Genomic DNA, 24665 nt, shown 5'->3' with positions numbered 1-24665 from the left:
AATATACATATATATATATTTTTCATCAACTGTATATATATATCATGTAATGTACATAACAACTTAACAGGTACAACAAACTTAACCCAGTATACGAGCATATATTCTTATTATAATAAAACTAAAACAATGTTTTTATCACTAATTAAAAAGTCTCTATACTCGCTTTAATTTGAGTAATTATTATAATTTCTCTGATCTTTGTCTAAATGTTGATTTTTCCTTATTTGGAAGAAAATTTTGCTTTTTGAAAAACTTGGAAACTATAGAAAAGCATTATTAGGACTCATATTTGATCAAATTTACTCTACTTCAAATGATATTCTATTAATTTTTTTATTGTTTTTGATAGTTTTAACGATGAAAAATGAATATTTGTAAGTTTTCACAACAACTTCCATTATTTATTTCCTCTCTCCATGATAGGCAGTCATCCACTTTGGCTGTTATATATATTTATTATATATAAACTGTATATGGTCTTCATTCAAGTAATAAAAAATTGGGGTGAAATAACTTGATTATTTTTCACGGATTTTTGGACTAAAAACATCTGGTTTCAAATTACGTAGACATCATAAATTTATAACTATTTGATACCTTCTTTAAATTCTTGACTAAAACGTTTTAATGATACTTTTTGAACTTTTCAAGTATTATTAATTTGTGTTTTTTTTTTTTCAAATAATGTAGAATAGAAAGTATTATAATTACCTCATAGTTAAACTCATAGAAACAGATATTTATGAATACAGGACTGAAATTACTATTCTATTTTGAGTTCTTTATTTACTTGAAATGTTTGGCTATGTATATAAGATGTTCTTTAATTTCATAACAGAATCCTTACAGAGTTAGGTGCTTCTAGCGAAAAACTTGCTGACGGCTCAATAATAGAGCTTTATCTGAAAATAACTAAGATGAATAATTTTAATTTTTCAAAGTGCTTTGTCATTTTTTTCAAGTAGTTTGTTTGTCGATTTACTGTTTTGTTTGAGTGCTTGCCTGAATTTTGTTCATGTGGGAAAACCTATACACATTATTATTATATATTTTTATTTTTTAAATTAATTATTTATCATATCATTAAATAAAAACAATAAAAGAATGTTTCTAAACAACCATGAAACCCTAGAAACAAAAATGAATATGGTAATACCGAGTTACGATGATGACTGTGTTCAGTAATCCTTGGTAAGCAGGGGGACTTAGGAATGACTGATTTTGTTTATTCGGGTTTTGGATTATACGAACCATCGTGGCTTAAATGACTTACTCGTCACATGAATAAAACATACAATAGAGCAGCTATTCCTAAACTTTTTCGCCATGGTGGTTAAAAACATTTTGTGGCACCCGTATCGCACTAAAAAAAAAAAAAAAAATGCTGGCACATTTATTGTCAAAGCGGTGAAAAGAAGAAAAAACGGTGTAGAGTTGCTGGAATGCACTGTATATTTCCTAATTTAATTTTCATTTTTTTCTTGTCTTTTTTAAAAATTTTGAGAAAGCACCCCTGCCGTAAGCTTGGGGTGTCGCGGCACCCACTTTGAACCGCTGCAATAGAGGAAAGAGAGTTACTAGATTTAAGCATTTATATAGATTAAATGAAAAGATATATTTTATTCTATTTAATGAAAATCAAGTGTTCATATACACGTCATTATTATTTTATTTTGGTTATATAAATTTTAATTACTCTTTTATTCAGCTATTTGTAATGTTTTTGATATCTTTATTTTCCTACCTGGAAATGTTCACTTGTAATATTTAATTATTACTTTGGTACCGACAAACGAAGTCATTTGCAATCTTGTTGCACATCTCGAGTGAAAGAGGCGCAATGCATCTATCTTCAGGAATTTAAATTGTCGGACCCGCAACATTCCTCCAGTAACAGAACCAAACCAGAAGACAGAATACAGCAGCATGTGTTAAAGAAAAAAACTTGAGGGTTTTTATTAAAAAATACAGCCTGCAACCACCAATGATAGCTATTACAATAGTAAACACAATTCCAAGGGAACCTAAACAAATAATACAATATTTTCAGCACATGGGTAAACATCTTTGCTAATATTAGTCCATTTTTTGCAAAATCATTTTAATATGCCCAAATTATATTTAATTTTTGTCATAATTCTTTCTACTAGATAAATGGAAGATTTCAATATCTTTTAACCTTCCCAGATTAATATTCGCAAAATGTACTAAATCCAAAGTGCAAATCTTTGCTAATAACAGTCCAATATTGATGATTTTACATCTTTAGCCAATTAAAACAAAAAAAAAAATGCATTATACAGAAAACATGTATAACATTTTTCTCACTAATGCATCAATCGCGGATTACAATAACTTTAAACTTGCCCATGTCTATATTTCCAAAATAAACTTAGATCCAAAGTGCAAATCAGACAATAGTCTCATTTCGATGATTTTTTTTTTTGTGTTTTGTAGAAAATGTAAAGACCATTCAAAATTAACAATTCAGTCAATTGAAAGACAAAAAAATGAGTTCTGCGCATATTATGTTTAATGTTTATCATAACTTATTTATATATTTTTAAACATTACTAGGTTGATATTTACAACATACATATGACTCCAGAGTACTAATCTTTGCATATATGTACTGTTAGGAGTTAGATGTTTTAGTTTTATATTGTAGAGAATTTCATTAACTTTCAAATGATTTTTTCAGAAGATGTTTAAATTAAGATTTATGCTAAAAAATAGTTTTTTGTTATAAAAAATAGTTTTTTTTTCTTAACTACAGACAATTTATTTAAAGCCATTCTTGCTGCAGCTCTGCCAGAAGACGAACCATTGATGATCTTAACTAATTAATAATACTGATATAGTAGGTTGAATAACAGTGGTGTGTTTTATTCGTATCTTGAAAGCCGCAAGGCCATAAGGTTAGTTATGGTGCATTAGAGATTATGATTATCGGTTTTCCGGTTCATGTACTGTTTTTTTCCTAATTTATCAATTTCACAATAACCTTCTTTTGTCTTATTTTATAACTGCATATTTATTTTTTAATAATACACGCAAAGCTAAATTGGTGGGGGGGCAGATTTGAATTTTTTTATCTATTGTTTAATAAAATACATATTTTGAGATGACGTTTGTCTGTTGATATTATATCAGGATTTTAGATGTTCAGGTAAAATCAAATTGAACTTGAACATCGAACGATTACTCAATAACCGAAATTGAGTTTAACCAATATCTCTGCCGAAAGCTCCCTGATGAAGACCTGAAACTCAGGTCGAAATGTCGGCACGAATCAATTTTTTTTTCTGACCACCCTCCCCCCCCCCTCGACCATCTTCTGCACTTAATAATCGAAATTCTATTCCAAACAATTTTACTGAATCCGATTCCTACATTCTTCGCTCTACTTCACTATAGAAATAGAAGCAGATACTTCATTTTTTTTCTTGAATCTCCTATCAATAGAAAACCTGACAGTTCTTTATCCGCAATGTTGTATACTGGCCAGACCGACTTCTAATTTTTTTTTTACATTCTTACTATATAATAAAATATGTATACATATTATATTGCATAAACAATAAGGTTGATGATGGATTGCCTTCGAAGTGTTCAAAATTGTAAAATGATAATTAACTAATAAAACATTAAAAGGAAATTAAAATTCAGTAAGCATTAATAAAAATTTATAAAGTCCTCAGACAAGATTTTAATAAGAAGATAAAATAAATTTAAATTATACAAAAAAATTAAAATAAGTTCATTTCATGCTTAATTTTCATAATAGGAAACTCTGGTGTGTTGACAGTTTCTCAGTAATAATAAAGTAAACATGTTATTAGCTTGAAGCCAAATAACAAGCTGTTTTTTTCTTTTAAGGTATGGGCGTACCTAGCGGGGGGAAGGAAGGGGCAGTTGCCCCCCTAGAAGTGGAAAAAAAATTAGTAATTTAATAAAAAATATTTTTTTCAAGCAAATACTAATTGTTATAACTAATAAAATACTAGAACAATTATTATAATTTTTATTTAATTTGTCTTTTCCGTCCTGCAAAGTCACAACTGATTGCCTATGGGATGTCCCCCTATTTTTGATCATGGGCACGCCCTTGATTTAATTTATTAACTTAATCTGTTTGATTTTTTCTGTCTCTATGGTTAAGCTTTAAGAAATCCTGATCAATTAATCTTTTATCCAGTGAATTATCTCCAATATTATCTTCTATGATTCCTTAACTGCTTAGTTGAAAAAAAAATTTAACAAGAAGCATTTAAATTTTCATTCCACGCTCAAAAACTTTTTTTTTTTCGATTTATTCGGCTGCCTTAAATGTTAAAAAAAACATCGGTGTTATATGGCATCATATATTTAAAACATTACTGATTTTTGAACATATGAAAATAATAAATATGATTTCCCCGGAACCCTTCTTAATTGAGGCCATCGATCGTAAAACATAGTAACTGACAAAATAAAAAGTTTTACAATGCTAAAATGCTTGTTAAAAACAACGATTTACGTTCAAAAAGTAAGTTACTTGCCGTAACATAAGATCAACATTATTATCTTAAGAAAACAAATTTCCTAAATAATTTTTTCAACAATTTATAATATTTTCCTTAAAAAATGCGATTATGCCAAAAACTTGAATTCATAAAAAAATTCAGTAATCATGTTTTACGACCTAACGCCTCAATTTATGAGATCACTGAATCTCTACTAACCCGTCGAAATGTATATCTGAATTATGAGACAACCTGTTGAGCGAATCACCGTACTGTACAGTCAAACGAATTCTTTTGGAAATAATCTTATTTATTTAATTATTAATATTTTTTTATTTGATTGCTTATATATAAAAGACAATGAAAGTACTAATTAGGTATTTTTTTTTTAAAGGAGTGAAGTTAAAATCCGAAAATGATCAATGAGTATTATCTAGAAATAAAAAAAAAATCTTTATATCATATCTAAAGATTTTTTCCTATAAAAATATTATGATTTTGATTATCCCGTTTTATTAAAAAATTTACTCACGAATTTTTATTCTATTACGTTTAATGTCTTTGAAAGAAAAACCTTGTGAAATGTGGTCTTACCATAATTTTACATTTGTAAAAAAAAAAAAAATAATTATATATATTTTTTATTGGAGTTCTGGCAATGGTCAGATTCTCCACTCATGTTGAGTGTTTGCGGCTTTAGCGCACTTGCTCAGCCTCCACCGGCTCACTACCAGTGATGCGGCGAGAGGGATGCGCTGGGATCTTTTGAGCTCTGCTCTACCCCTCACACGTGGGGGACAGAGTGGGCTCAGGGATCCTCAGGTCGATTGTGTAAATATTGTATATTAGAGTATAAATGTCACTAGAGACTATATTATTTTATCATTATGTTATTTTATTTAATTATTTATTTTTCATACAGATAGTTTGATTATGTTCATTTTGTTTATTCTTCTATTTGTATATATTTTAAGAGAGTTTTTTTTTTTATTCATTTATTTTATTTTAGTATGTAGGAGATCATACATCACTATTACCTATTGCCCACAACTGTGTGGCAGATGTAATATTTATCAATAAAAAAATAAAAAATATATTTTTTAAAAATTCAATATACGTATTTAGTGTTTTTATGTCTATGATAATTATTATTCTCGTTTGAAACGAATGAATGTGTGGACTCCTTAAACTTATTATTAATAGAATTTCTTAACAGTTACACAATTACCTGAAAGTTTATTTAATTTTACATGTATAAATTAGTTATCAATAACTTTGAGTAGACCTTGGATACGTGGAATGACTGATAAATTTGTAACGACTTACATAGGAAGGAATCGAACCTAATGTGCGCATTCAAATTATTTTTGTATGTTCATTTAAATATTTATTATTGATTTTTTGGAAATACTGAACTGCATTCGACGCCATTTGTGTAATAATTTTTAATAAAACTTAATAATTAATCAGTTTATTGAAAAATAAATAATAATTTATGTTCTTTTCTGATTTTAATAGTTCTATAAAAAACTATGGAAAAGGTTTCTGTAAAACCATTAGTTGCTGAATTATACTTTTTGAAAAGTTATGATATTTATGTTTCAGGATAATTCATTCATTTATTTGAAAGTTTATTTTAACCCTACAATACAAGATCTTTTATTTTAGATTTATAAAAATCCATGAAAAAAAAAAAAACAACTTATTAAATTCATAAGAACAAAAAAAACCCCAATTGACTATTTAAAATTTCGCTAATTTTTTATTCAGTGCTCAATATATTTAAAGCTGTCTATCATACGAAAATGATTGTTAGAACGTTTTTAAAGATTAGTGAATTTACTAAAATTCGAGTTATTTTTTTCGTTCCATCATTCCCGAAACACGGTTTTCAAAAAACCAACATTATTTTCCAAATAACTATAAATAAACATTCTTTGAATTTATTTTGGCACTGTATTAGAAACTTGCTTAAATTTGAATAGAAATGGATATTTGTACATCTAATACACAATTCCTAAGATAGAATAAATTTGATTTATATATATCAATTATTCACTTGATAATGAGCTAAAAAAAAATATGTCTGCGGCCAAAAGGTCTTGGTAAATTGAATTTTAAAAACTACATTCATTTTTCATTCAGTGCCATTAAAAATATAATTATAAGCACCTTTTTTAGATTTTAGTAATTTTTCTTTGATGTAATGATTTTCGAGATTTTTTTTTTTTTTAAAAACTAACATTTTTTTTTTCCAAATATGAATAATTAATATTCGGTAAATTAATTTTACCGATGATTCATTCATTGATAAACCTTTTCAATTAGGTTTAATTTGAGTGATAATAAGCATCTGTTCGTATGATAATTCCTGGGATATAGTTTTTTTATAAACTAAAAAAAAATTTTTCCGAGCAACGAGGAAGCAAATAATTGCAAATTTATTTTGGAGAATATTATATAAACTTTCGCTCCTTCTCCTCAATTACACTAATAGACATCTGTACGTCGTTCGTAAGAGCAGTAATTACCGTGGTTTACCGAAATAAGTTCTCAAAATATTTATTCTTCGTTATTAGGAAAATGTTTTGCTTTTGAAAAGCGACATTTTGGGAACTACTCTTATCAGGGCTCATGTTGTAGAAAATTTACTTGAATTTATTTCGTAATAATACTGGAAACTATCTGATAGGCCATTAAATTTAGCTTCAATTTGAGTGCAAATAGTCATTTACAAATCGACACCTTAAAGTCAAATATCATCTACTTTTTTACGTAATATCCATAATATTGAAAACATTAAGTACTATTTAATGTAAGGCAGTTTTAATTCAATTTTTAGTTAAATAAAAATATTTTTAAAAACACGAACTACAAATTTTAAGCTCAAAGAACATTATTTTATGATGAGGTAGTATGTTGTAAACAAATATATTTATGTCGATAGTTTTGTTTGACATTATGGCGTAAACTAATACAAAATGTTTAAGAAACAGTTTTGCACTGACCAATATTTTTTCAAGTAAGAAAATAAAAATTTATTTTAGTATATATCATGGAAACTACAACTCGTAATCATTATGAACTAGTTTATAATGTATTTAATTGCACTTATGATTAAAAACTTAAGAAAATATGTATAATATTTTAACTTTAAAGATTGAATTGATAGAAATTTCAACATTAAGCAGTTCCGATTGTTTTGTGATTTATTGTCGCGTTAAAAATTTAAAGGCAGCTAATACATTTTACAAAACAATTTCAAGGTCAGACCGATAGAATCGCTGCAAGAATTAATTTTCTAAAAATATTATCATTAATATCGCCTTCTGCGAGAGTGTACGTGAAAGTTAACAAGCGTCACTGTTAAGTAGTTATTATAAGTTATCATTTGTTAGTGTTCTGTAGGGCCCTGTCGTGTTATCTTCTCTAAAGGTAATTTTAATCAGTTTTGTATTATTATTTAATTTTCTTCAAGTGTATTAGCAATAAATTTAAAATTAAAAAAAAAATTCTGTATTGTTTTGGTGAAAGTGAAATTGATTGGGACGATGGAATGAAACGGATACCGATGTTTCTGGTTTAACTTAGTCTAAGAGCTCAAGAGGATTAAAAAAAAAGTTATTCCACCCCAATGTTTGATTGCACTGATTTTGATTTTTCGTTAAAACTGTGTACAGTTAAGAGTCAAAATTGATGGCGTTGCCAATCATAGTTGGGGGAATAAAAGATGGTCATTTCAGTTATCAAAAAAATAATGTTTTTGAGTTCTTTTAAGTCAAAAAATAAATTACGTACTTTTCTGTTATAAAATGGTTCAATTTTTACCTAGACCGTACAAGAAAATCAGTAATTATTATGAAAAATTAAATATTAAAGTATTTAAGGCGCGCACCTCCTGAAGTTTATTTTATTCCAAAAAAAATCAAATTTTCGTTAATTTTTTATTTGCTGCTCCATATACTTTATACTACCTACAATACTAAAAGATTTCATAGCACATTTCTTAAAGCAGAGTAAATTTTCTAAAATATGAGCCCTTTACGTTCAATGGTTTTTGAGGTATAATTTTTCAAGAAGTAACCTTTTTTTTCTAAATAATGAAAAATCAATATTTTGTGAATTAATTTTGGCAAACATCATGAAATATGCTGTTCCTACGAAGATAAATATTTTAATTTGAGTGATAACAGGTATTTGTAGGTCTTATAGTTGTGAAAATGTGAAAACTCAACATTTTACCAATTTATTTTGGAGAATATCATGGAAACTGCTACTTCTACTCCTCAATGTAGAGCTAATTGAAATCTGTACGATGTTCGTAGCTGTAAGAGTTATAATTCCATGATATTTGGTAAAATAAATTCTCAAAATATTGATTTTGAAAAAAAAAAAATTTTGCGTTTTGAAAACTGTATTCCAAAGACTATAGAGTGTAAACAGTTCTATTAGGACTCATATTTTAGAAAATTTGCTCTCCTAAAAATGATTTTCTATTAAGTTTTGAAAATATGGAGTTCCAAACGAAAAATTATTTTTTGTGACGTTTTGAAATTACCTCCATTTTTAATTCCTACCAACTAAGGTGGGCAGAGTCATTTTGACTTTTTAAATACATTTACTTTATCCCTAGTACAGTTTAGGTGAAAATTGTACCTTTTACTAACATGAAATAACACATAATGTTTTCTTTACTTGAAAGAACCCAAAAAAGAATTTTTGTTACGTCTGGAACAGTCGCCATTTTTCCCCCTTACTATGGTAGACAGAGTTTACTTTTGTGCAGAATTCACTTTTGGCAGTGTGCAGCTTGGAGATCTTTGTGAGTGAGATCTCGGATAAGAAATCCGTGTGCTGTAGTCTCGAAGGATCACAAATATGATTGGCGATGAAAAGTATTTGGTCATCAACCTTAGGCCCAGTCTGTGAGTTGCCTCCAGTAGCCTGACGGTCCTTATAAACTCCTGTGGAAGAGTGAGAGTGAAGCGTTGTCTGTTTCCATTCAATGTTTACAGAGACTGATTCTGTTGTTTTAGAATACCTTTATTTCGTATTTTCAATCGAGTATGTTAGAAAAAATATATGGTGAATTCAAATAAGTGTTATTTTGGAAAGCGTCTTCCAATATAAATATGTTTTTCTGTTTTTATATTCGAAACTGAAACGGGATTATATGAAGTAAAAAATATCTCGCCCCTTCAGAGGGTCTATGAAGTGTTCCAATTGGACCAGAAATAAATTTCCGTAGAGATGTCAAATACCTGATGTCTGGAAACATTCCAGAGAGGTGTCAAGCTCTTCTATGACTATAAGTTGAGATCAATAGTTGGATTGCAGAGCAGTTATAAAATATGTACATAATAATATTTCACAATCAATTACCCGTGATAACAATTAACATATTCTAAAAGCAGCCATGTCCATTTTACAGTTTTTAATTTTTTTTTTTTAAGTGTTTCTTCCAATTACCACAATGTTAAAGAATTTCTTTTAAAAAATATTAAACCATGTTTTATTTAACTGATTTTGGAAGAAACTATTTCATTTTCATTAATTAATTAATATAAAAACTGTTAAAGAAAACAATAAATATTAAAAATTATAAAATGCCTCAAATATTATATTATTTTTTCAATTTCTATTTTTAAGCACTAATAAGTTTTTTATGATTTCCTTGATGAGGTTAATTTCAATTTTAATTAGTTAATGCTCCCCTTCCTATTAAAAATCATAACATAAATTGATTTGTTTTATTTTACTTTTTTCAGTGAGGCTGCATGACAGTATACAAGAAGAAAACTACCATTATTTAGTATTTGACTTGTAAGTAAACATTGAATATTATTATTTTAACTAACCAATTTTTATATAAAATGTATGAAGCATCTTAATATTTTTATAATTTGTTGTTATCTTTAAAAATCAACAATTAATTTTATTATTCTACTTAAAAAACAAAAAAAAAAAGTCAATTGGTATTATATAACCTTTAAAATCCATAAAGTACAAAGGCAGAAAACAATAGTATAAGAAATTGCTACAATTACAAATTTTTTTTTTCTTGGCTAGGACGCATTGGCAAGAATCCTATGAAACCTATCAAATATTTTTCCATCTAGTATCACTAAATAAAGTTTAATTGAATACTACATTCCTTAGTCTGTAACTTCATCTTATTAGTCGTACCATTCAACTGGTTTTAATTATAAATTGAAAAATTGAATTTTATATGCTTCGGTTATAAATTACCAATTTTGATTATATTGTAAGTCATTACAGAAGAATAATTGTGTTATAAATTACACAAATCAGATGGATTATTGAAAGCTTTAACAATGTATCGTGTAGTCTAAGTTTTATGTACTTAATTTGAATAATTTAATTAAAGATCCGAAATGTTGAGGTATCAAATGCATTTTGATTAAATTTTTAAATAAAAAAAATTATTAAGTAGAAGATTTTTCACAAGGAACTAAGTGAATTATTTGGATAAGTTATTAACATCAAAATGTGTAACTGAATTTTATTTTATAAATTTATCTTTTTAAAATGACCTATGTTCCCAGAGTGACAGGGGGTGAACTTTTTGAAGATATTGTAGCGAGAGAGTTTTATTCAGAAGCAGACGCATCACACTGTATACAACAGATCTTAGAGAGTGTAAATCACTGTCACCAAAATGGTGTGGTTCACAGGGATTTAAAGGTAACTGAACCTATTATTTGATCAGGAGTTGACTAATCGTATTTTTTTAGTTGATGGTAATATTCAGAATGGATAACTATGTAATTTTGATTTTACTTATATTTATCAATTAATTTAAAGATTATATTTGTGAACAGTTTTAAACTTTTCATTCACTATCATACAATCTTCTTTATCTTATACAAACAAGTAATCGATGATATTACACCTTTTTTTTTGTGTGTGGTAGTGCGCTATCTTCCATACGACTGCTGTCATTAATCAACAATTTATTTTTAAATTTTTCTTATACAAAATATTGGGATTTTTTTTTTAATTTTATTAATGTGTGTAGGGTTGGTTATGTATGCTGCGTTGCACCTAATGATGCAATCCCAATAATATTGGAAAATATGTAAATCTAAAATCCCTTCATTTGATCTAAAAGCTTCATATTATTATAAATATATAAATTATAGTGTTATTTTTATTTTTCTATATAAATAATCTTAACTGTTAATAGGTTATTTTTAAAAATAATAATAAATAAATAACATCTGACTACAAATTATTTTTACTATGTAGAACAGTAACGCAATGGAATTTATTTCATTATATCACTTTAACATTCCAACATCAATGAAATTTTATATTTTAAACTTTATCTTACTAAAAAATTAGTAAGCTTTTCCTTTTACCATTCCAGGAAAAGTTTGAATTATGGAGGAAAAAGATTTTATAAGTAGACACTTTTTTACATTTTTAAACCAATTTATACATGTAAAAAATTAATTGAAAAAAAAATTGAAAATATTATGCCTGAAATAATCACTAATACATATTTTGGCACTTCTAAATGCACATTTCTAGTCCATATTTTTCAAACATCGGGGAGAAAACTCACTTCCTCCACCTGAATAAAGTCCACAACTTAATACCACCACAATGCACCCAAGTATTATTCATAAAAATTTAAACCAGCCACTATTATTTTTTTTATATATACAAAGTATCACTACAACTTTAATATAAAAAATATTACCTTTGAATATAATGGATTATTTAATGTGGCTTAAAAATTACTTTTACAGTATTGTCTTGATTGATTACTAATCGAGCGGGTCAGCTTAGTGAGTTAGGCACTGTCCTCTTATCTTCTAGGTCCAAGTATGCATTCAGTGGGGATGCTTAGTAGTATTAAAAAAATGTTAAATGTTAGGTATGTTTCTGTTTATCTAAGTGAACAAACTGTTCTTATCCTAGAACAAATGGTTAATTCGTAATAACTTTTTTAATAATGTGATGTTCATTTTTCAGCCCGAGAACTTGTTGCTGGCCAGTAAGGCTAAAGGTGCTGCTGTGAAACTTGCAGACTTTGGCTTGGCCATCGAAGTTCAAGGAGAACAGCATGCCTGGTTTGGTAAATACTGCTATTTCAATTTAAAGCTAATTTTAACCAACAAACTTTGTTTTTATTATTAAAATTTGAATAAGGGAATATTTTTCTACTCATTGATATAAAATTGTTGGAAAATTTTGATCCTATTAATATAAATTTGTAAAGTTTTGTAAATAATAACAACAATATAAAAAGTGTAAAACTGAGTATTTTAGGTGTAGGCGTTATCCAGGCAACATTTATCTGTAGTTGTTTCTAATTTGACGATAGTCTTCTTAATTTTAGTTAAATCAATCTGTTTCTTCTACTCAGAATGAAGCATTTGAATATTGCATAGTATTTATTAAATAATCAAATAATAATTGAATAATGACAATTTTCAAATTTTTTTTTTCATTATGAAAATGAAAAATATACATTTATGAAACCACATTAGCTGTGAGCTTCATTCTCGATAATAAATATTATAATCTAACATACTTAATAAAAATAACATATTCCAATATTTCATTGAATTTTTTCCTGATATAGTTTAAAAAATAAAATAATTAACTTTCAAATCTATTCAAAAGAAGCTAAAATATGTGATTGGAATTAAATGAAAATAAAGAATAAATAATTTGCTTATTATTTGTTTACCTTCTATCCTAAAATTATTATAGAATTACACAAGTATCCCCAATTACCTTTAGGATTTGAATGTATCAATAAATTTTCATCAATTTTATTCTAGTTACTATTTTTGTATATTAGTAATAGATTTATTAACTTAATATAGGAGGCACAATTTGAAAACCAGCCTAATCCATTTTACATTTTATTTTGCCTTCAATATTTTTTATTCTTAATAGGTTATCATGAGCTAAGTGAAGTTTTTCTCGAATTAGTCAAATCGCTTTTAATCTAGTACAAAAATTATCAGGGAAAAAAAATTGGAAAATTGATATGGCTGGTCTTGGAATTCTATGCCTCATATATATTTTATTGATTATTATATTAACTATTAAGAGTTTGAAGGCTCATTTGAGTTCTACATAAGGAAGTAAACTATCTTTATTTGGTTAGCTAACGACTGGTGTTACAGGCTTTGCAGGCACGCCAGGTTACCTCTCACCAGAAGTATTAAAAAAAGAACCCTATGGAAAACCAGTCGATATCTGGGCCTGTGGTAAGAATCGATTTCTTGTTAAATATTTTTTGTTTTATTTCTTTTATTTGTGAAACATTGCTTTGAACTTATAGTATTTACTAATATTCTATATATTGTGATAAGTTTGCAGCTTTATTTAAAAAATACCTATCTGATTTAATTATATACTCCTTGCAATTACATGTTTTTTTTTAATCATTGAAAATATCAATTAATGGTTAATAAATATAATAAATTTAGTTCAAGCATTAAATATTATACAACAAAAATCAAAATCATGGAATTTAACAAAAAAAATAGTATTTATTATAACACACGAACAGGTTTCGGTCTGTTTACTCATTATCCAGTTCCGCTTACTGCTCTTTACTTGTTCTCAAATCGAACAGTATTTTTCTGGGTAATTTTATTTGTTTATAAGAGTCTGTATGTTGGCTACCTAATTTTAATATACAATTCTGGCCCAGTTCAATTTTGGTTCTACCCCAGTTTGGTTTGTTTTGTGAACCTGACCATCTGCTTGTTCACTGCCCTTTCTTCGCTTCTTGTTAATTGATACCTATCGGGTCAATAAAAGATTTTTTTTTTTGAATTTCAAGAAATTTAAGATTATTTAAAATTAATAAAAGTAAAGTGTTTTATAGCCATTTGAAAACTTTTTTTTTTTTAATAAAATGCTATTTTCTTTCAATTTGGATCCATTCTTGTCTTGTAAATCATGACTGCTGTGTTTGGTACTCAGTTGACCATAAATGAAATTATCTTTAGATCATTATTTTATAAAAGAATTTAAATTCATACTCTACTTTTTTTATGCTCTCAGTTTGCTAATAATGTCCTGTGAACTTGTTTTTGTGCTAAGTTCAAATAAGTCCTCTCTAGGGTCAATGCCTTTGTTAAGCTCTTCCACCGCAGATAGAATTCAATAGGGCTTAATCTGCTCAGGCACCAGCCACTGCCTTGTTATGGAAGTTCCGCCCACAGACATCACCTCCCCAATGGAATCAGATAACCTACACTTAGTATTCAACATCGGATTGTGACCAACATTTATCCATTCAATAATATTATAAGTTTATTTAAATAATTAAAGTTTGGTAAATAGATGCTGTAAATCACAATAATATTGTAACATAAAATTTAGATATCACTTTTTAGAAAGTTTAAAATGTGCATTTTTATCTTCACACGTATAAGATTAAAGTTTTGAAAAATGAAAAAGAAATTAATAATTATACATTATGAAAATTGTTTATTCAGGACAACCAATGTAACCCATTTCAGTGTAAATTAAAATAGTTACCACTTAATTATAGAATATTATAATTTCATTTTGGGTCGCCTGTAGCTCAGTGGTTAAGACACAGTCTTACCAATTTGATGTCTATTAGTGGTGCCGGTTCGAATTCGGCCTGGGGCATTGACTGAGTGGTGGTCCCACAAAATGAAAAATTTTGACTCCCAACCATGGTTAGGCAGTATAGAATTCCAATGGGAGTCTTGGCCAAAAAATATCATTTAAATGAGAAGTGAGCTTTGAAAAGACTTCATTGTTTATATATAGAGGAAAATTAATTAATTTTGAAAAGATTTGGAAGGAACTAAATTTGACATTTAAAGAAAGGGTTGTTTGGGAATATTAGTAAATTCTGTAAAACTAAGTTTGTTTTGTTTTTTTTAATATATTTTAGCCTAATACTTTTGTAAATTTGATATTAGTGTAAATTAAAAAATGTATTTTCTCTTTCTTTTTTTTTTCTTTTTTTGTCAGGGGTAATACTGTATATATTGCTGGTCGGTTACCCCCCATTTTGGGATGAAGATCAGCATCGACTCTATGCCCAGATAAAGTCAGGATCTTACGACGTATGTATTTTTTTATGCTTAGTTATAATGTACATTTTATAGACAATAAATGTTTTTCTTAAAATGTTTACTATTGATAGTATTTCATGTTTTATTCAGTTGTTAATTAAGACATTGACTTGCCAACTTTGAGTTCTCTTACTTTTTTTTTTTAAACTAGAAGATAATGAGGTGAGGTGAAATTTCTTTGAAAATTGGCTCAGCTAACGAATTTTAAACCCTTCTTGGAAACTCACTAGTCTTATTCAAAAATGCCTCTCAATTATGTTCTTCATAATAAACTTCTTATTTTCCCTGAAATATGTACTATATACAAAAATAAAAAGAATAATGTCTTTGATTTGTAGAGGTTGGTTTATTAAGAGCCACAAGCGAATCCCTGAGGTACCATCCTGTTTATATTCACTTGGCATTTGACTTTTTATCGCCACTAGGTCATTGGTGAATAAAAATTTGGTGGCCAAATGGGTGAATAAAAAGTTATTTTTTTCATTTTCAGAAATTTAAGGTATTTTGAAATTAAAAGAAGTAATACGTTCTATTTTAAAACTCATTCTGAAACTGTTGTAAACATGTAAAGTTTGTATCTGTTTAATGTTTGTATTTCTCTATTAATCTTCTGTTAAAAACAGATGTTTTAGTGAAAGAACCATGTCAGTATCATTTTCAAAACTCAAAATATAAAATAAGTTGGATCACATTTCATTGTATTCATTGGTATCCTAGGCAACAACATACTACGAGTTAACTTGATAGTGGACTGTGAACCTGTAAATATATTTTCACTTTTATCACCATTACAGGACTTACTATCATGAGCTATAATGTTTTGATTCAGAGTGGTATGAGTTTGATTTTAATATTTGATTATCATTGTTGTTCCACTGTGACTGCCTTCATCTGGAACTGAGGTGACCCCTCAAGCTATCCAAATGTCCTGAAGAAACTTCATATTCCTAGTAAAGTATATTAAGCACTTGGGATTGCTCTTAATATCTTGATGTTCAAGTATAGTCTGCCTGAACTATGTGCCAAAGCCTTTAGAAGCCCAGAGCTTCACTCTCAAGTAGAATACGTACAGCTTTCAGATATACCGTAAGGACAGGCAGAAGGTTGTTTCCAGAAATCTCTTTCCTAGTTGAACTATTTGAAATACTGCAGGCATTAGGCCGACTATCCCTTTACTTCTTCATCGTAATCTCATTAGCATTGAAACTACCTTTCCCTAGCTTCTACAATAAGGTAAATCTTTTGCCCTTTACTAGTTAATAAAGGATATCTTGACAGACTAGTAACAACTTTATTTAGAAATTCATTTTCTTAAAAGTTATCTGGTTGACTGATAATTTACTAATTATTGCTTTTTTTCCATTTGAGCCCTGTTTTGCACTCTCCTGGGTAGTTCTTCCTATCGTGGAACTCTACACGTATTTGAACCTTTTATGAGATTCTGCCTGTACCTGTATTCCTACAGGTATAGGCTTCCTCATATTACTTATCTCATCTTTACTGAATACTTTTAGATGTATTTCAAATAATATCCGTGAAACAAATCTCAGAACAGAATCATACTGGTTAAAAAAATGGTAGTGGCCTGTAGTTAGTCACTATTTGTTATCAAAGATGCTCATTAGTAGTGTAGTTAATAGAAGAACCCTTCATAAATGATAGCCTAATAATAATGAAATATTTTTTATTATGCACTATTCAACCATAAATTATTTTTTTTTTTTTTAGTACCCTTCACCTGAATGGGACACTGTAACACCGGAAGCGAAAAATCTTATTAATCAAATGTTGACTGTTAATCCAGCCAAAAGAATCACAGCCTCCGATGCATTGAAACATCCCTGGATCTGCGTAAGTTTATTTCTATCAATTATTATCTCTACAATGAAAATATTGAGTCAATCTTGTCAAAAGTTTTTTAATTGTTTAAACTTGAACAATATTCTATTGTCAAATATTTACCCTATTGTTTAAATATTTTTTTGAATATTCCTTTTTAATGAGTAACAAATAAAATATTAAAAGTATTATTTACAAAGCTAGTAACATTGAACTTAAATTTTTTATGCTATTAAATTATTTATTTTAATAAATGTTAGAATTTATTACATGGAAGAATTTGATATATACAGAACCTTCTTATGGTGAAATAATGATATTTCACGGACTCTTTAAAATTCCTCTCATTTTGTTTATTAAACAGTTTGATTCAATATTTCTATTCTCAATAACTCAATTATTTTATTTATTTTTTTGTGCAGAAGATTTAAAGTTATTGTTTTCTGTTTCAGCAACGCGAAAGGGTGGCTTCTGTTGTACATAGACAAGAGACTGTAGACTGCCTCAAGAAATTCAATGCAAGGCGCAAACTCAAGGTGAGTTATTTTTATAATTAGTATTATTTTCTCTCTTTTTCTAGTTTATAATTTTTTTAATCCAGGTTTAAAACTGAGCTATGGCATCTTTCCCATTTTATTGAAGCTGGATTTTATCCTGGGAATTTGTTGTTACTAATATATGCATGGTAGAGTGGGGTGATATAGAGGTAAAGGCATTGTGTTACTAACATTAAGGATTTGGGTTCGAATCCAGCTGTGGCAGATAATTATTTATACTGTTACTGTAGCCGTAAGTCAACCTTTGGGTTCTGGAGGCCTCCTCAGGTCCACTGAGCCTCCCTTATATAACTGTTGTTCTAAAAACAGTACTTCTTTGCAAAGTACTAGGCCCTTTACATTAAAAGTAGTTGTAGCAATTTACATTAAAATATGTGCACACTAATAACAACACCTACTCCATCTCTTTGTTAACCTCCTCCCTCCCCAAATATTTCACCACTTGGACTACTGTTGTACAGTATACAGAGGCATTTCTGGGTATCTTGAGGCAAAGATAAAATGTTTAATAAATTGCTTTTATATAATTAATCTTATGTATTCTTAGGTATTCCTCTATCTCCTGATATCATGAAGTGGGCTTACCCCTCCTTCCATCATAAATATTTCTTGGCATCTTTCCTCTGCCAAGTTGTCAGATACCACCGCCCATCATACCTCTTCAATCTCCTTTCAGTATTTAAAAATGTAAATTTATTATTATTATTACATTAGAATTCCTGCAATACATCTTCTGATTTATGTACTTAAGCCTGCCAAACTTGAAAGGCATTGAAGCAAATCGCTGACTTTATCACATCTGTTAACTGCTCTTTTGAAGTCATCCAATATAGTGTATAGTGGGTAGTGGTACATCATAACAAACCTTGCTCACCCATCCATGTGATATATGCAAGCTATATAATTTACCAAGTGTTTCGTTTAATTCCAGTATTTATTTATCTCCAAATATCCTAAATAAAAATGGACATAAATGCACTCCGATATACTAAATTAGAAAGCTCACTACTTTGATTTGATAGGGTTCTAACTGGTTTAGTCTTAATTATATGAAAAATGAGTTTGAAAATTTAAAGTTCAGAAACTTTTTTCATTGTGCATAATATTTTTCCATCTTATCTTCCTTATTTTAAAAAATCGTAAGCTAACTTTTTGAAATTGATTTAATATAAAAATATCATACCTCTGATTTTATATAAAATATATCAAAATACAGTTAGAGCCTCATCACTGACCCTGCAAAATTGAGACAAAACTTTATGAAAAATGTAATAATTTAAAAAAAAATTAAAAATAAAATAAAAAGAATTCTGATCGTTTTATAACTTTTTCAAATATAAAAAATAATTTGGTTTCAAATTAAGAATTTTAATACTAAATAAATAATAGTATTTTATTTAAATTTTATAATACAAAAAGACTCTATATCTCAGGGCGGTTCGGTTGCTAGGCAATCAGAACAGGCATTTACAATAATTAAATAAAAATCTAGTTTACACATGTATCTATTTTTATGCATACAAAACTAACCAAGTTCATGATCTTCCTTTTATGATCCCTAGTATCTTCTTTTCTTCTATTGTTCTGTCCTAGCGTCCAAAATGGCTTCCTTCTTGACAGAAATTATGAGGACCTCCTCATCCTGAAGACATCCTTTCTCTTCTCTGTTCACACAATGAATGCCCGCCAAAAACCAAAACCTGTCTCCATGTTGTATGTAAACATCGATTGTCGCACAGCAGTTAGGGATTTTTGCAAATGATTTACTTTCTGAATATTATTCTTTAGCACTATTTCTTGATTTCTATTTTTCCTTTAATTTACTGTATTTTCAATTATGATGGGAAGAGTTAAAATAGTTTTTATGGTATTTGAATCTGCTCAACATGGACTTGACTGAAGAATACGTAACGCCATCTTGGCTTTGTTTTGAATCACGAAGTTATTATAGACAATGAAAATTGGTTAGCTTGCTTTTTGGATAAACAAAACAAATTAATATTAAACTGATACATAAAATAAAACATATCAAAAACCCTTTATACATCAAAATATACTATTTACTCAAAAAGAGCATATTACAAAAGATACAATATGATCCTTGATATAACCTTGGCTATTCCCTAGCCTTCCTCTTGGGTCTATAATTGGTGTGTGCTTTGGAGATGAGTCAAACTGTCTTGTCTTGGTATGTGCTGTGAGACCAGTCAAACTGTCTTGTCTTGGTGTGTACTGTGAGACCAGTCAAACTACACAAGTAAAAATAATTCATACACTTGGAACTTTGTCTCATTTGTAGTTTGGCTACTTCTCAACAAATCACTGATGCAGTTAGATTCTTATTTGTGTTAGACAAAGGAGGATCAGAAGTATCAATCGTTTCTTATTCATAGGCAATTTTGTCCTATATATATTTTTTTTAATTTGGGAACTATTATCCTTCTTACTTTAATTTCTTTATTTATCAATTATACATCAGTGTTCTAATACCTCCGACATTTGGGATGGTCCGTCTATCTTCAGGAGCCTTCAATATCTTCTTTTGTTATTTTTTACATTTTTTTTTTATTTCTGTTTGAAATTTTATCATTAATTTATTTTAAAAAAATTCTTTTAACAGGGTAAAGTAGCCCAATGCATTTTTTCATGTACTGACAAAAAATACTTCCGAAACATTGGAAGTATTAGCTCACTGATGTAATCTTAATAAATAAATAAATTGAAGCAAGAAGGCTAATAATTCCCAAAATAAAAAAGCAGTATTAGTAATCTCATTTTAGATAAAAGTGTCCAAACTAAGGTTACAATCTTGTCAAATCAAGGTAACGAGCTTTTTTAAATATTATAATTTAATGGTTATAACTTATATTTATATTTTGTTTTGTTTTTTTTCTACAGGGAGCTATCTTGACAACGATGTTGGCCACAAGGAATTTCTCCAGTAAGTATGATGCTCATGGTAAGTACTTCACAGGCCCCGTTATGTGCGCGCAGGACTATACATTGCCAGTTAGTCGGAACCCCATATTCCTCACACCTCCTTAAAAACAAAACAAAATATGAGATCTAAACACGAACCCTTTGTATATAATTGTCCTCAACTATCTTTGCTTGAAACCTGTTCTTTCTATCTCTCTGTTATTTTATTTAGAAAAAAATAATGGAGAACACGTTTGTTTTTGACATCTTATCACTGATATCCCTTTTGTTATTAAGAGAAACATGCATGATGATATCCGTATTCCTTTTCTAAATGGAACCTAATGAATGCTATTAACATGGTTTAAATTTGTCTTACCCTACATCTGTTATCTGTAGATTATCCCCTGTGATGGTACCATAAAAATTTTGGTCGAGCTTGTTCTTTCACCATTGACCAGATGTCACTTTCTTGCATCACATTGCTATTAGAGCATTAATACATACTTTTAAAAGTGGCTAGTTATGATTATTGACAAGTATTTGGGAATATAAGCACTGAACATGTGTAAATGTTCGTTGAGATGTATTCAAAACATGTTTGATTGCATTAATGTTAATCTTAGTAACTATGTTTATAATATTATGCATTGAATAGTTCATTAGGATGCATTATCATTAGCACTCTTACTTTTTTATTCCTTCACCAGTTCCATTAATTCATTTGTTTTTCCCATGCCTGATTTTCATCTGTTTTATCATCCATCAAATTCAACTTCATCGTTAAAACAGAAATGATTATGAAATACAGTAGAACACTACTTCATCTTCCAACAGCTTATATTTTCTGTTAGTTCATTTAAAACTTTATTTCTCATTTTTAATGACAAACACCATCTATTCAACTCTCAATTACTAATATTTCTTGAAAATGAAAATTTACTCCAAGTTGAAAATATTTCAAGTAATAGAACACTTAGTAAAAATCATTAAGTTTTTCAAAGTTCTTTTTATAGTATTTTTTTTTTCTTTGATGAATTATCAGTCGGTTCTATTGTATCTACTTGCTTCGACTGAAATTTAAAATTTCCGCAGAGGGTGAGATGATTGACGATATAGTAGAGAACTTTGAAACTTATGTCTGCATACATAATATTTCTTTTTCTCCCCTTTTTTATTTAATTAAAAAAATAATTTGTTAATATTGTTTACTTTTACCATTTCATTTTCATTTTAACTGTAAAATTTTTATTGTAAATGGCTCAAATAGATTTTCTGAAGAGATTAATAGAGGTTGTATGAGAATTTGAGGTAGTAAATTGAATTGAACCTGTTGAGCTTCCTTTAAAACTACAATGTCGGACGATGCTCTATGGCTTAGTATATTGATAGAGGGAAAAATTAGTTTTAGAGATGACTTAAAAGGAAAACTGATAAATATTAAGGGAGATTAATTCAGGTTAAGCTATATTTCAGAAGTCGATTAAACTTTTAATTCTCCAAATAAAATCCATGTGAACTATTGCCTGATCCTTATAAGTTAATAAAGCATTTCAAATTCTGTAATTTTTTCATAAAAGCTGTTATAAATTCAAAGTAGTCTATCATATATTATAACGACATTGTGATTTTCTATAATACATTCATTTTTATTAATCTTCATACTCTGTAAAGGGTATGGATATTGTATTCTAAACATATGGGTTTTTTCTTTATTATGATGTATTGTACATTTTTTAATTTTTCCTATTTTTTCAAAATTATTATCAATCTATGAAATTTATTTAAGGTGAAGGTATATTTATTAATATTTAAAGGCAAGAATATTTTACCGATTTTTATTTATAAATAATATAATCTATGTTTCAGCTTACACATACTATCTTCAAGAACACAAAAAATTTTAAAAAATATATAATTATATAACATCATAATTTAAATTTGTTTACAATTAATTATTAAGGATTGATATATCACTTACATTATATTGTTATTTTATATTTCTATCCAAATAATTCTATATGCATTACAGTTTTAAATTCAGTCTAATTCTAAATTAGTGAAAAAAATAGATTTATCAAATATTATAAACTTATTAAGAACCATTATCACAATTTCAATCATCATCATTTTTACAATATTATGTTGAACTAAAATAACAATAAATTATTAGGAGAAGACTGTTGGGGTTGTGGTCAGAGAATATCACAAACAAGTTAACAAACTTATTTATTAGTGCCAACATTTCGGCCAGAATTTCTTGCCTTCATCAGGGCTAAAAACAAAAACAAAATAACAACAAATGAATAAAAGGATATATAGGATGATTAAAGTAAATAATTGTACTGAATTAAAATAGATAGAAGTGGGAAATAAAACATATACATAGATAATTAAATATATAAGTAAAATAAGATAATTAATGAAATAAAAATATAGTTATATAATTCAAGGTAACAACTAAATATTTTATATATGATATTTTATATGTAATAATATGTGTATGAATATTTTAATTTAATAATAATAATTTAAAATTAAATTTATGGAAAAAACAAAGAGAAAGAAAATGACAGTGTTTGATTAAATAAAACAACAAAATTACATTTACTCATTTTAGAATTGACTCATAGACTCGAATTCAAAAGTAGAGAGTAGTTTTAGGATTTAAGTGTAGATTCTAAAAGTAAATTTGTAAGTACATACAGAGTTCCTTTTTCCTTCAGTGAGTTAATTACTAAATTTAACAATTGTTTATTTTTGATCTTTTAAACTTTAAGGCATTTGTCTGATAATATTTTATTGTTTTTTTAGTTCAACAAAATATTGTGAAAGTGACAAAGATTGATATTGTGACAATAATGATTCCTAAAATGTTTATAATATTTGATTAATCTATTTTTTATTTTTTTTTTTGGACTCAATTTTGAATTTTATTGCATATTTGGATAGAAACACAAAATAACAGTATGACATAAGTGATATATTAATTGTTAATAATTAATTGAAAACAAGTTTAAGTAATAATGACGTATAGTTATATATTTTTAAAATTTTTTTAGTGTAATGAACACATTATTTATAAATTAAAATTGGTGAAATATCCTTGTCTTAAAATTTAAAAAAAAATGTTTTTAATCGTTTGAGCTAGAAAATTATATAATATGGATAAGATTTTGGATTCTGGATATAATTTTTATTGTATTGCTTTATCACTTTTCTTATAATGTCTATAGAAAAAAAAAATGTAACAACTTAAAAATATGAATCTCTAAATTCGATAAGAATCAGACCTTTGTTCACATTAAATAAATATGTCTTGAATTAGGAGTAGAACAAACCTCTGAAATAATGCAATTATGGAATGAATTTCCCTTTTACTAAATGTTACTGCACATTTTTATTGATGGTAGAGCATGTTTGTGTTCTTGTAATGATATTGAGGTGTTAGATATAGCTTGTTCAATGGAGTTTGAATGTTGAAGGAAATTTTTAATGGCGGTTTAAGAAATAATGAGTTATTTTAATTGCAAGATTTTGGCATTTCAAATAAACACTTCTAAGAACTAAATTCTCTGTATTTTTTCTTTTATTTGTACTAGTGACAGTCCATATTCTACATCTTTAGGTATGTAAATGAACGAACTCTGACTATTTTTGATTGAATTAATAAAATATCAAAAAGTAGCAATATCTTTTTTTTTTTACACTTGCTCATAAGGTAAGAGACATGT

The 24665-nt window shown here is 27.8% G+C and overlaps 1 protein-coding gene across 23 annotated transcripts in view; it reads left to right on the top strand.

Moving 5' to 3' along the window:
* CaMKII (Calcium/calmodulin-dependent protein kinase II) overlaps positions 1 to 24665 on the top strand; it is a 196375-nt gene that overhangs the window by 123610 nt on the left and 48100 nt on the right. For 14 of the 23 annotated variants that reach the window (XM_014429878.3, XM_014429907.3, XM_014429872.3 and 11 more), the window contains 8 exons: positions 10277 to 10331; positions 11075 to 11213; positions 12510 to 12612; positions 13676 to 13759; positions 15513 to 15607; positions 17345 to 17467; positions 17908 to 17991; positions 20911 to 20971. In XM_014429878.3, the coding sequence (XP_014285364.1) occupies positions 10277 to 10331; positions 11075 to 11213; positions 12510 to 12612; positions 13676 to 13759; positions 15513 to 15607; positions 17345 to 17467; positions 17908 to 17991; positions 20911 to 20971 (744 nt within the window). The remainder of the gene's footprint in view (positions 1 to 10276; positions 10332 to 11074; positions 11214 to 12509; positions 12613 to 13675; positions 13760 to 15512; positions 15608 to 17344; positions 17468 to 17907; positions 17992 to 20910; positions 20972 to 24665) is intronic. The other 9 variants (XM_067046897.1, XM_014429867.3, XM_014429899.2 and 6 more) reach the window with 1 other exon arrangement.

This window comes from Halyomorpha halys, unplaced genomic scaffold, assembly GCF_000696795.3.
Source record: "Halyomorpha halys isolate HHAL.00 unplaced genomic scaffold, Hhal_1.1 Scaffold36.1, whole genome shotgun sequence".
NCBI classification, from domain to species: domain Eukaryota; kingdom Metazoa; phylum Arthropoda; class Insecta; order Hemiptera; family Pentatomidae; genus Halyomorpha; species Halyomorpha halys.
This window is presented reverse-complemented; position numbering and strand designations above follow the sequence as displayed.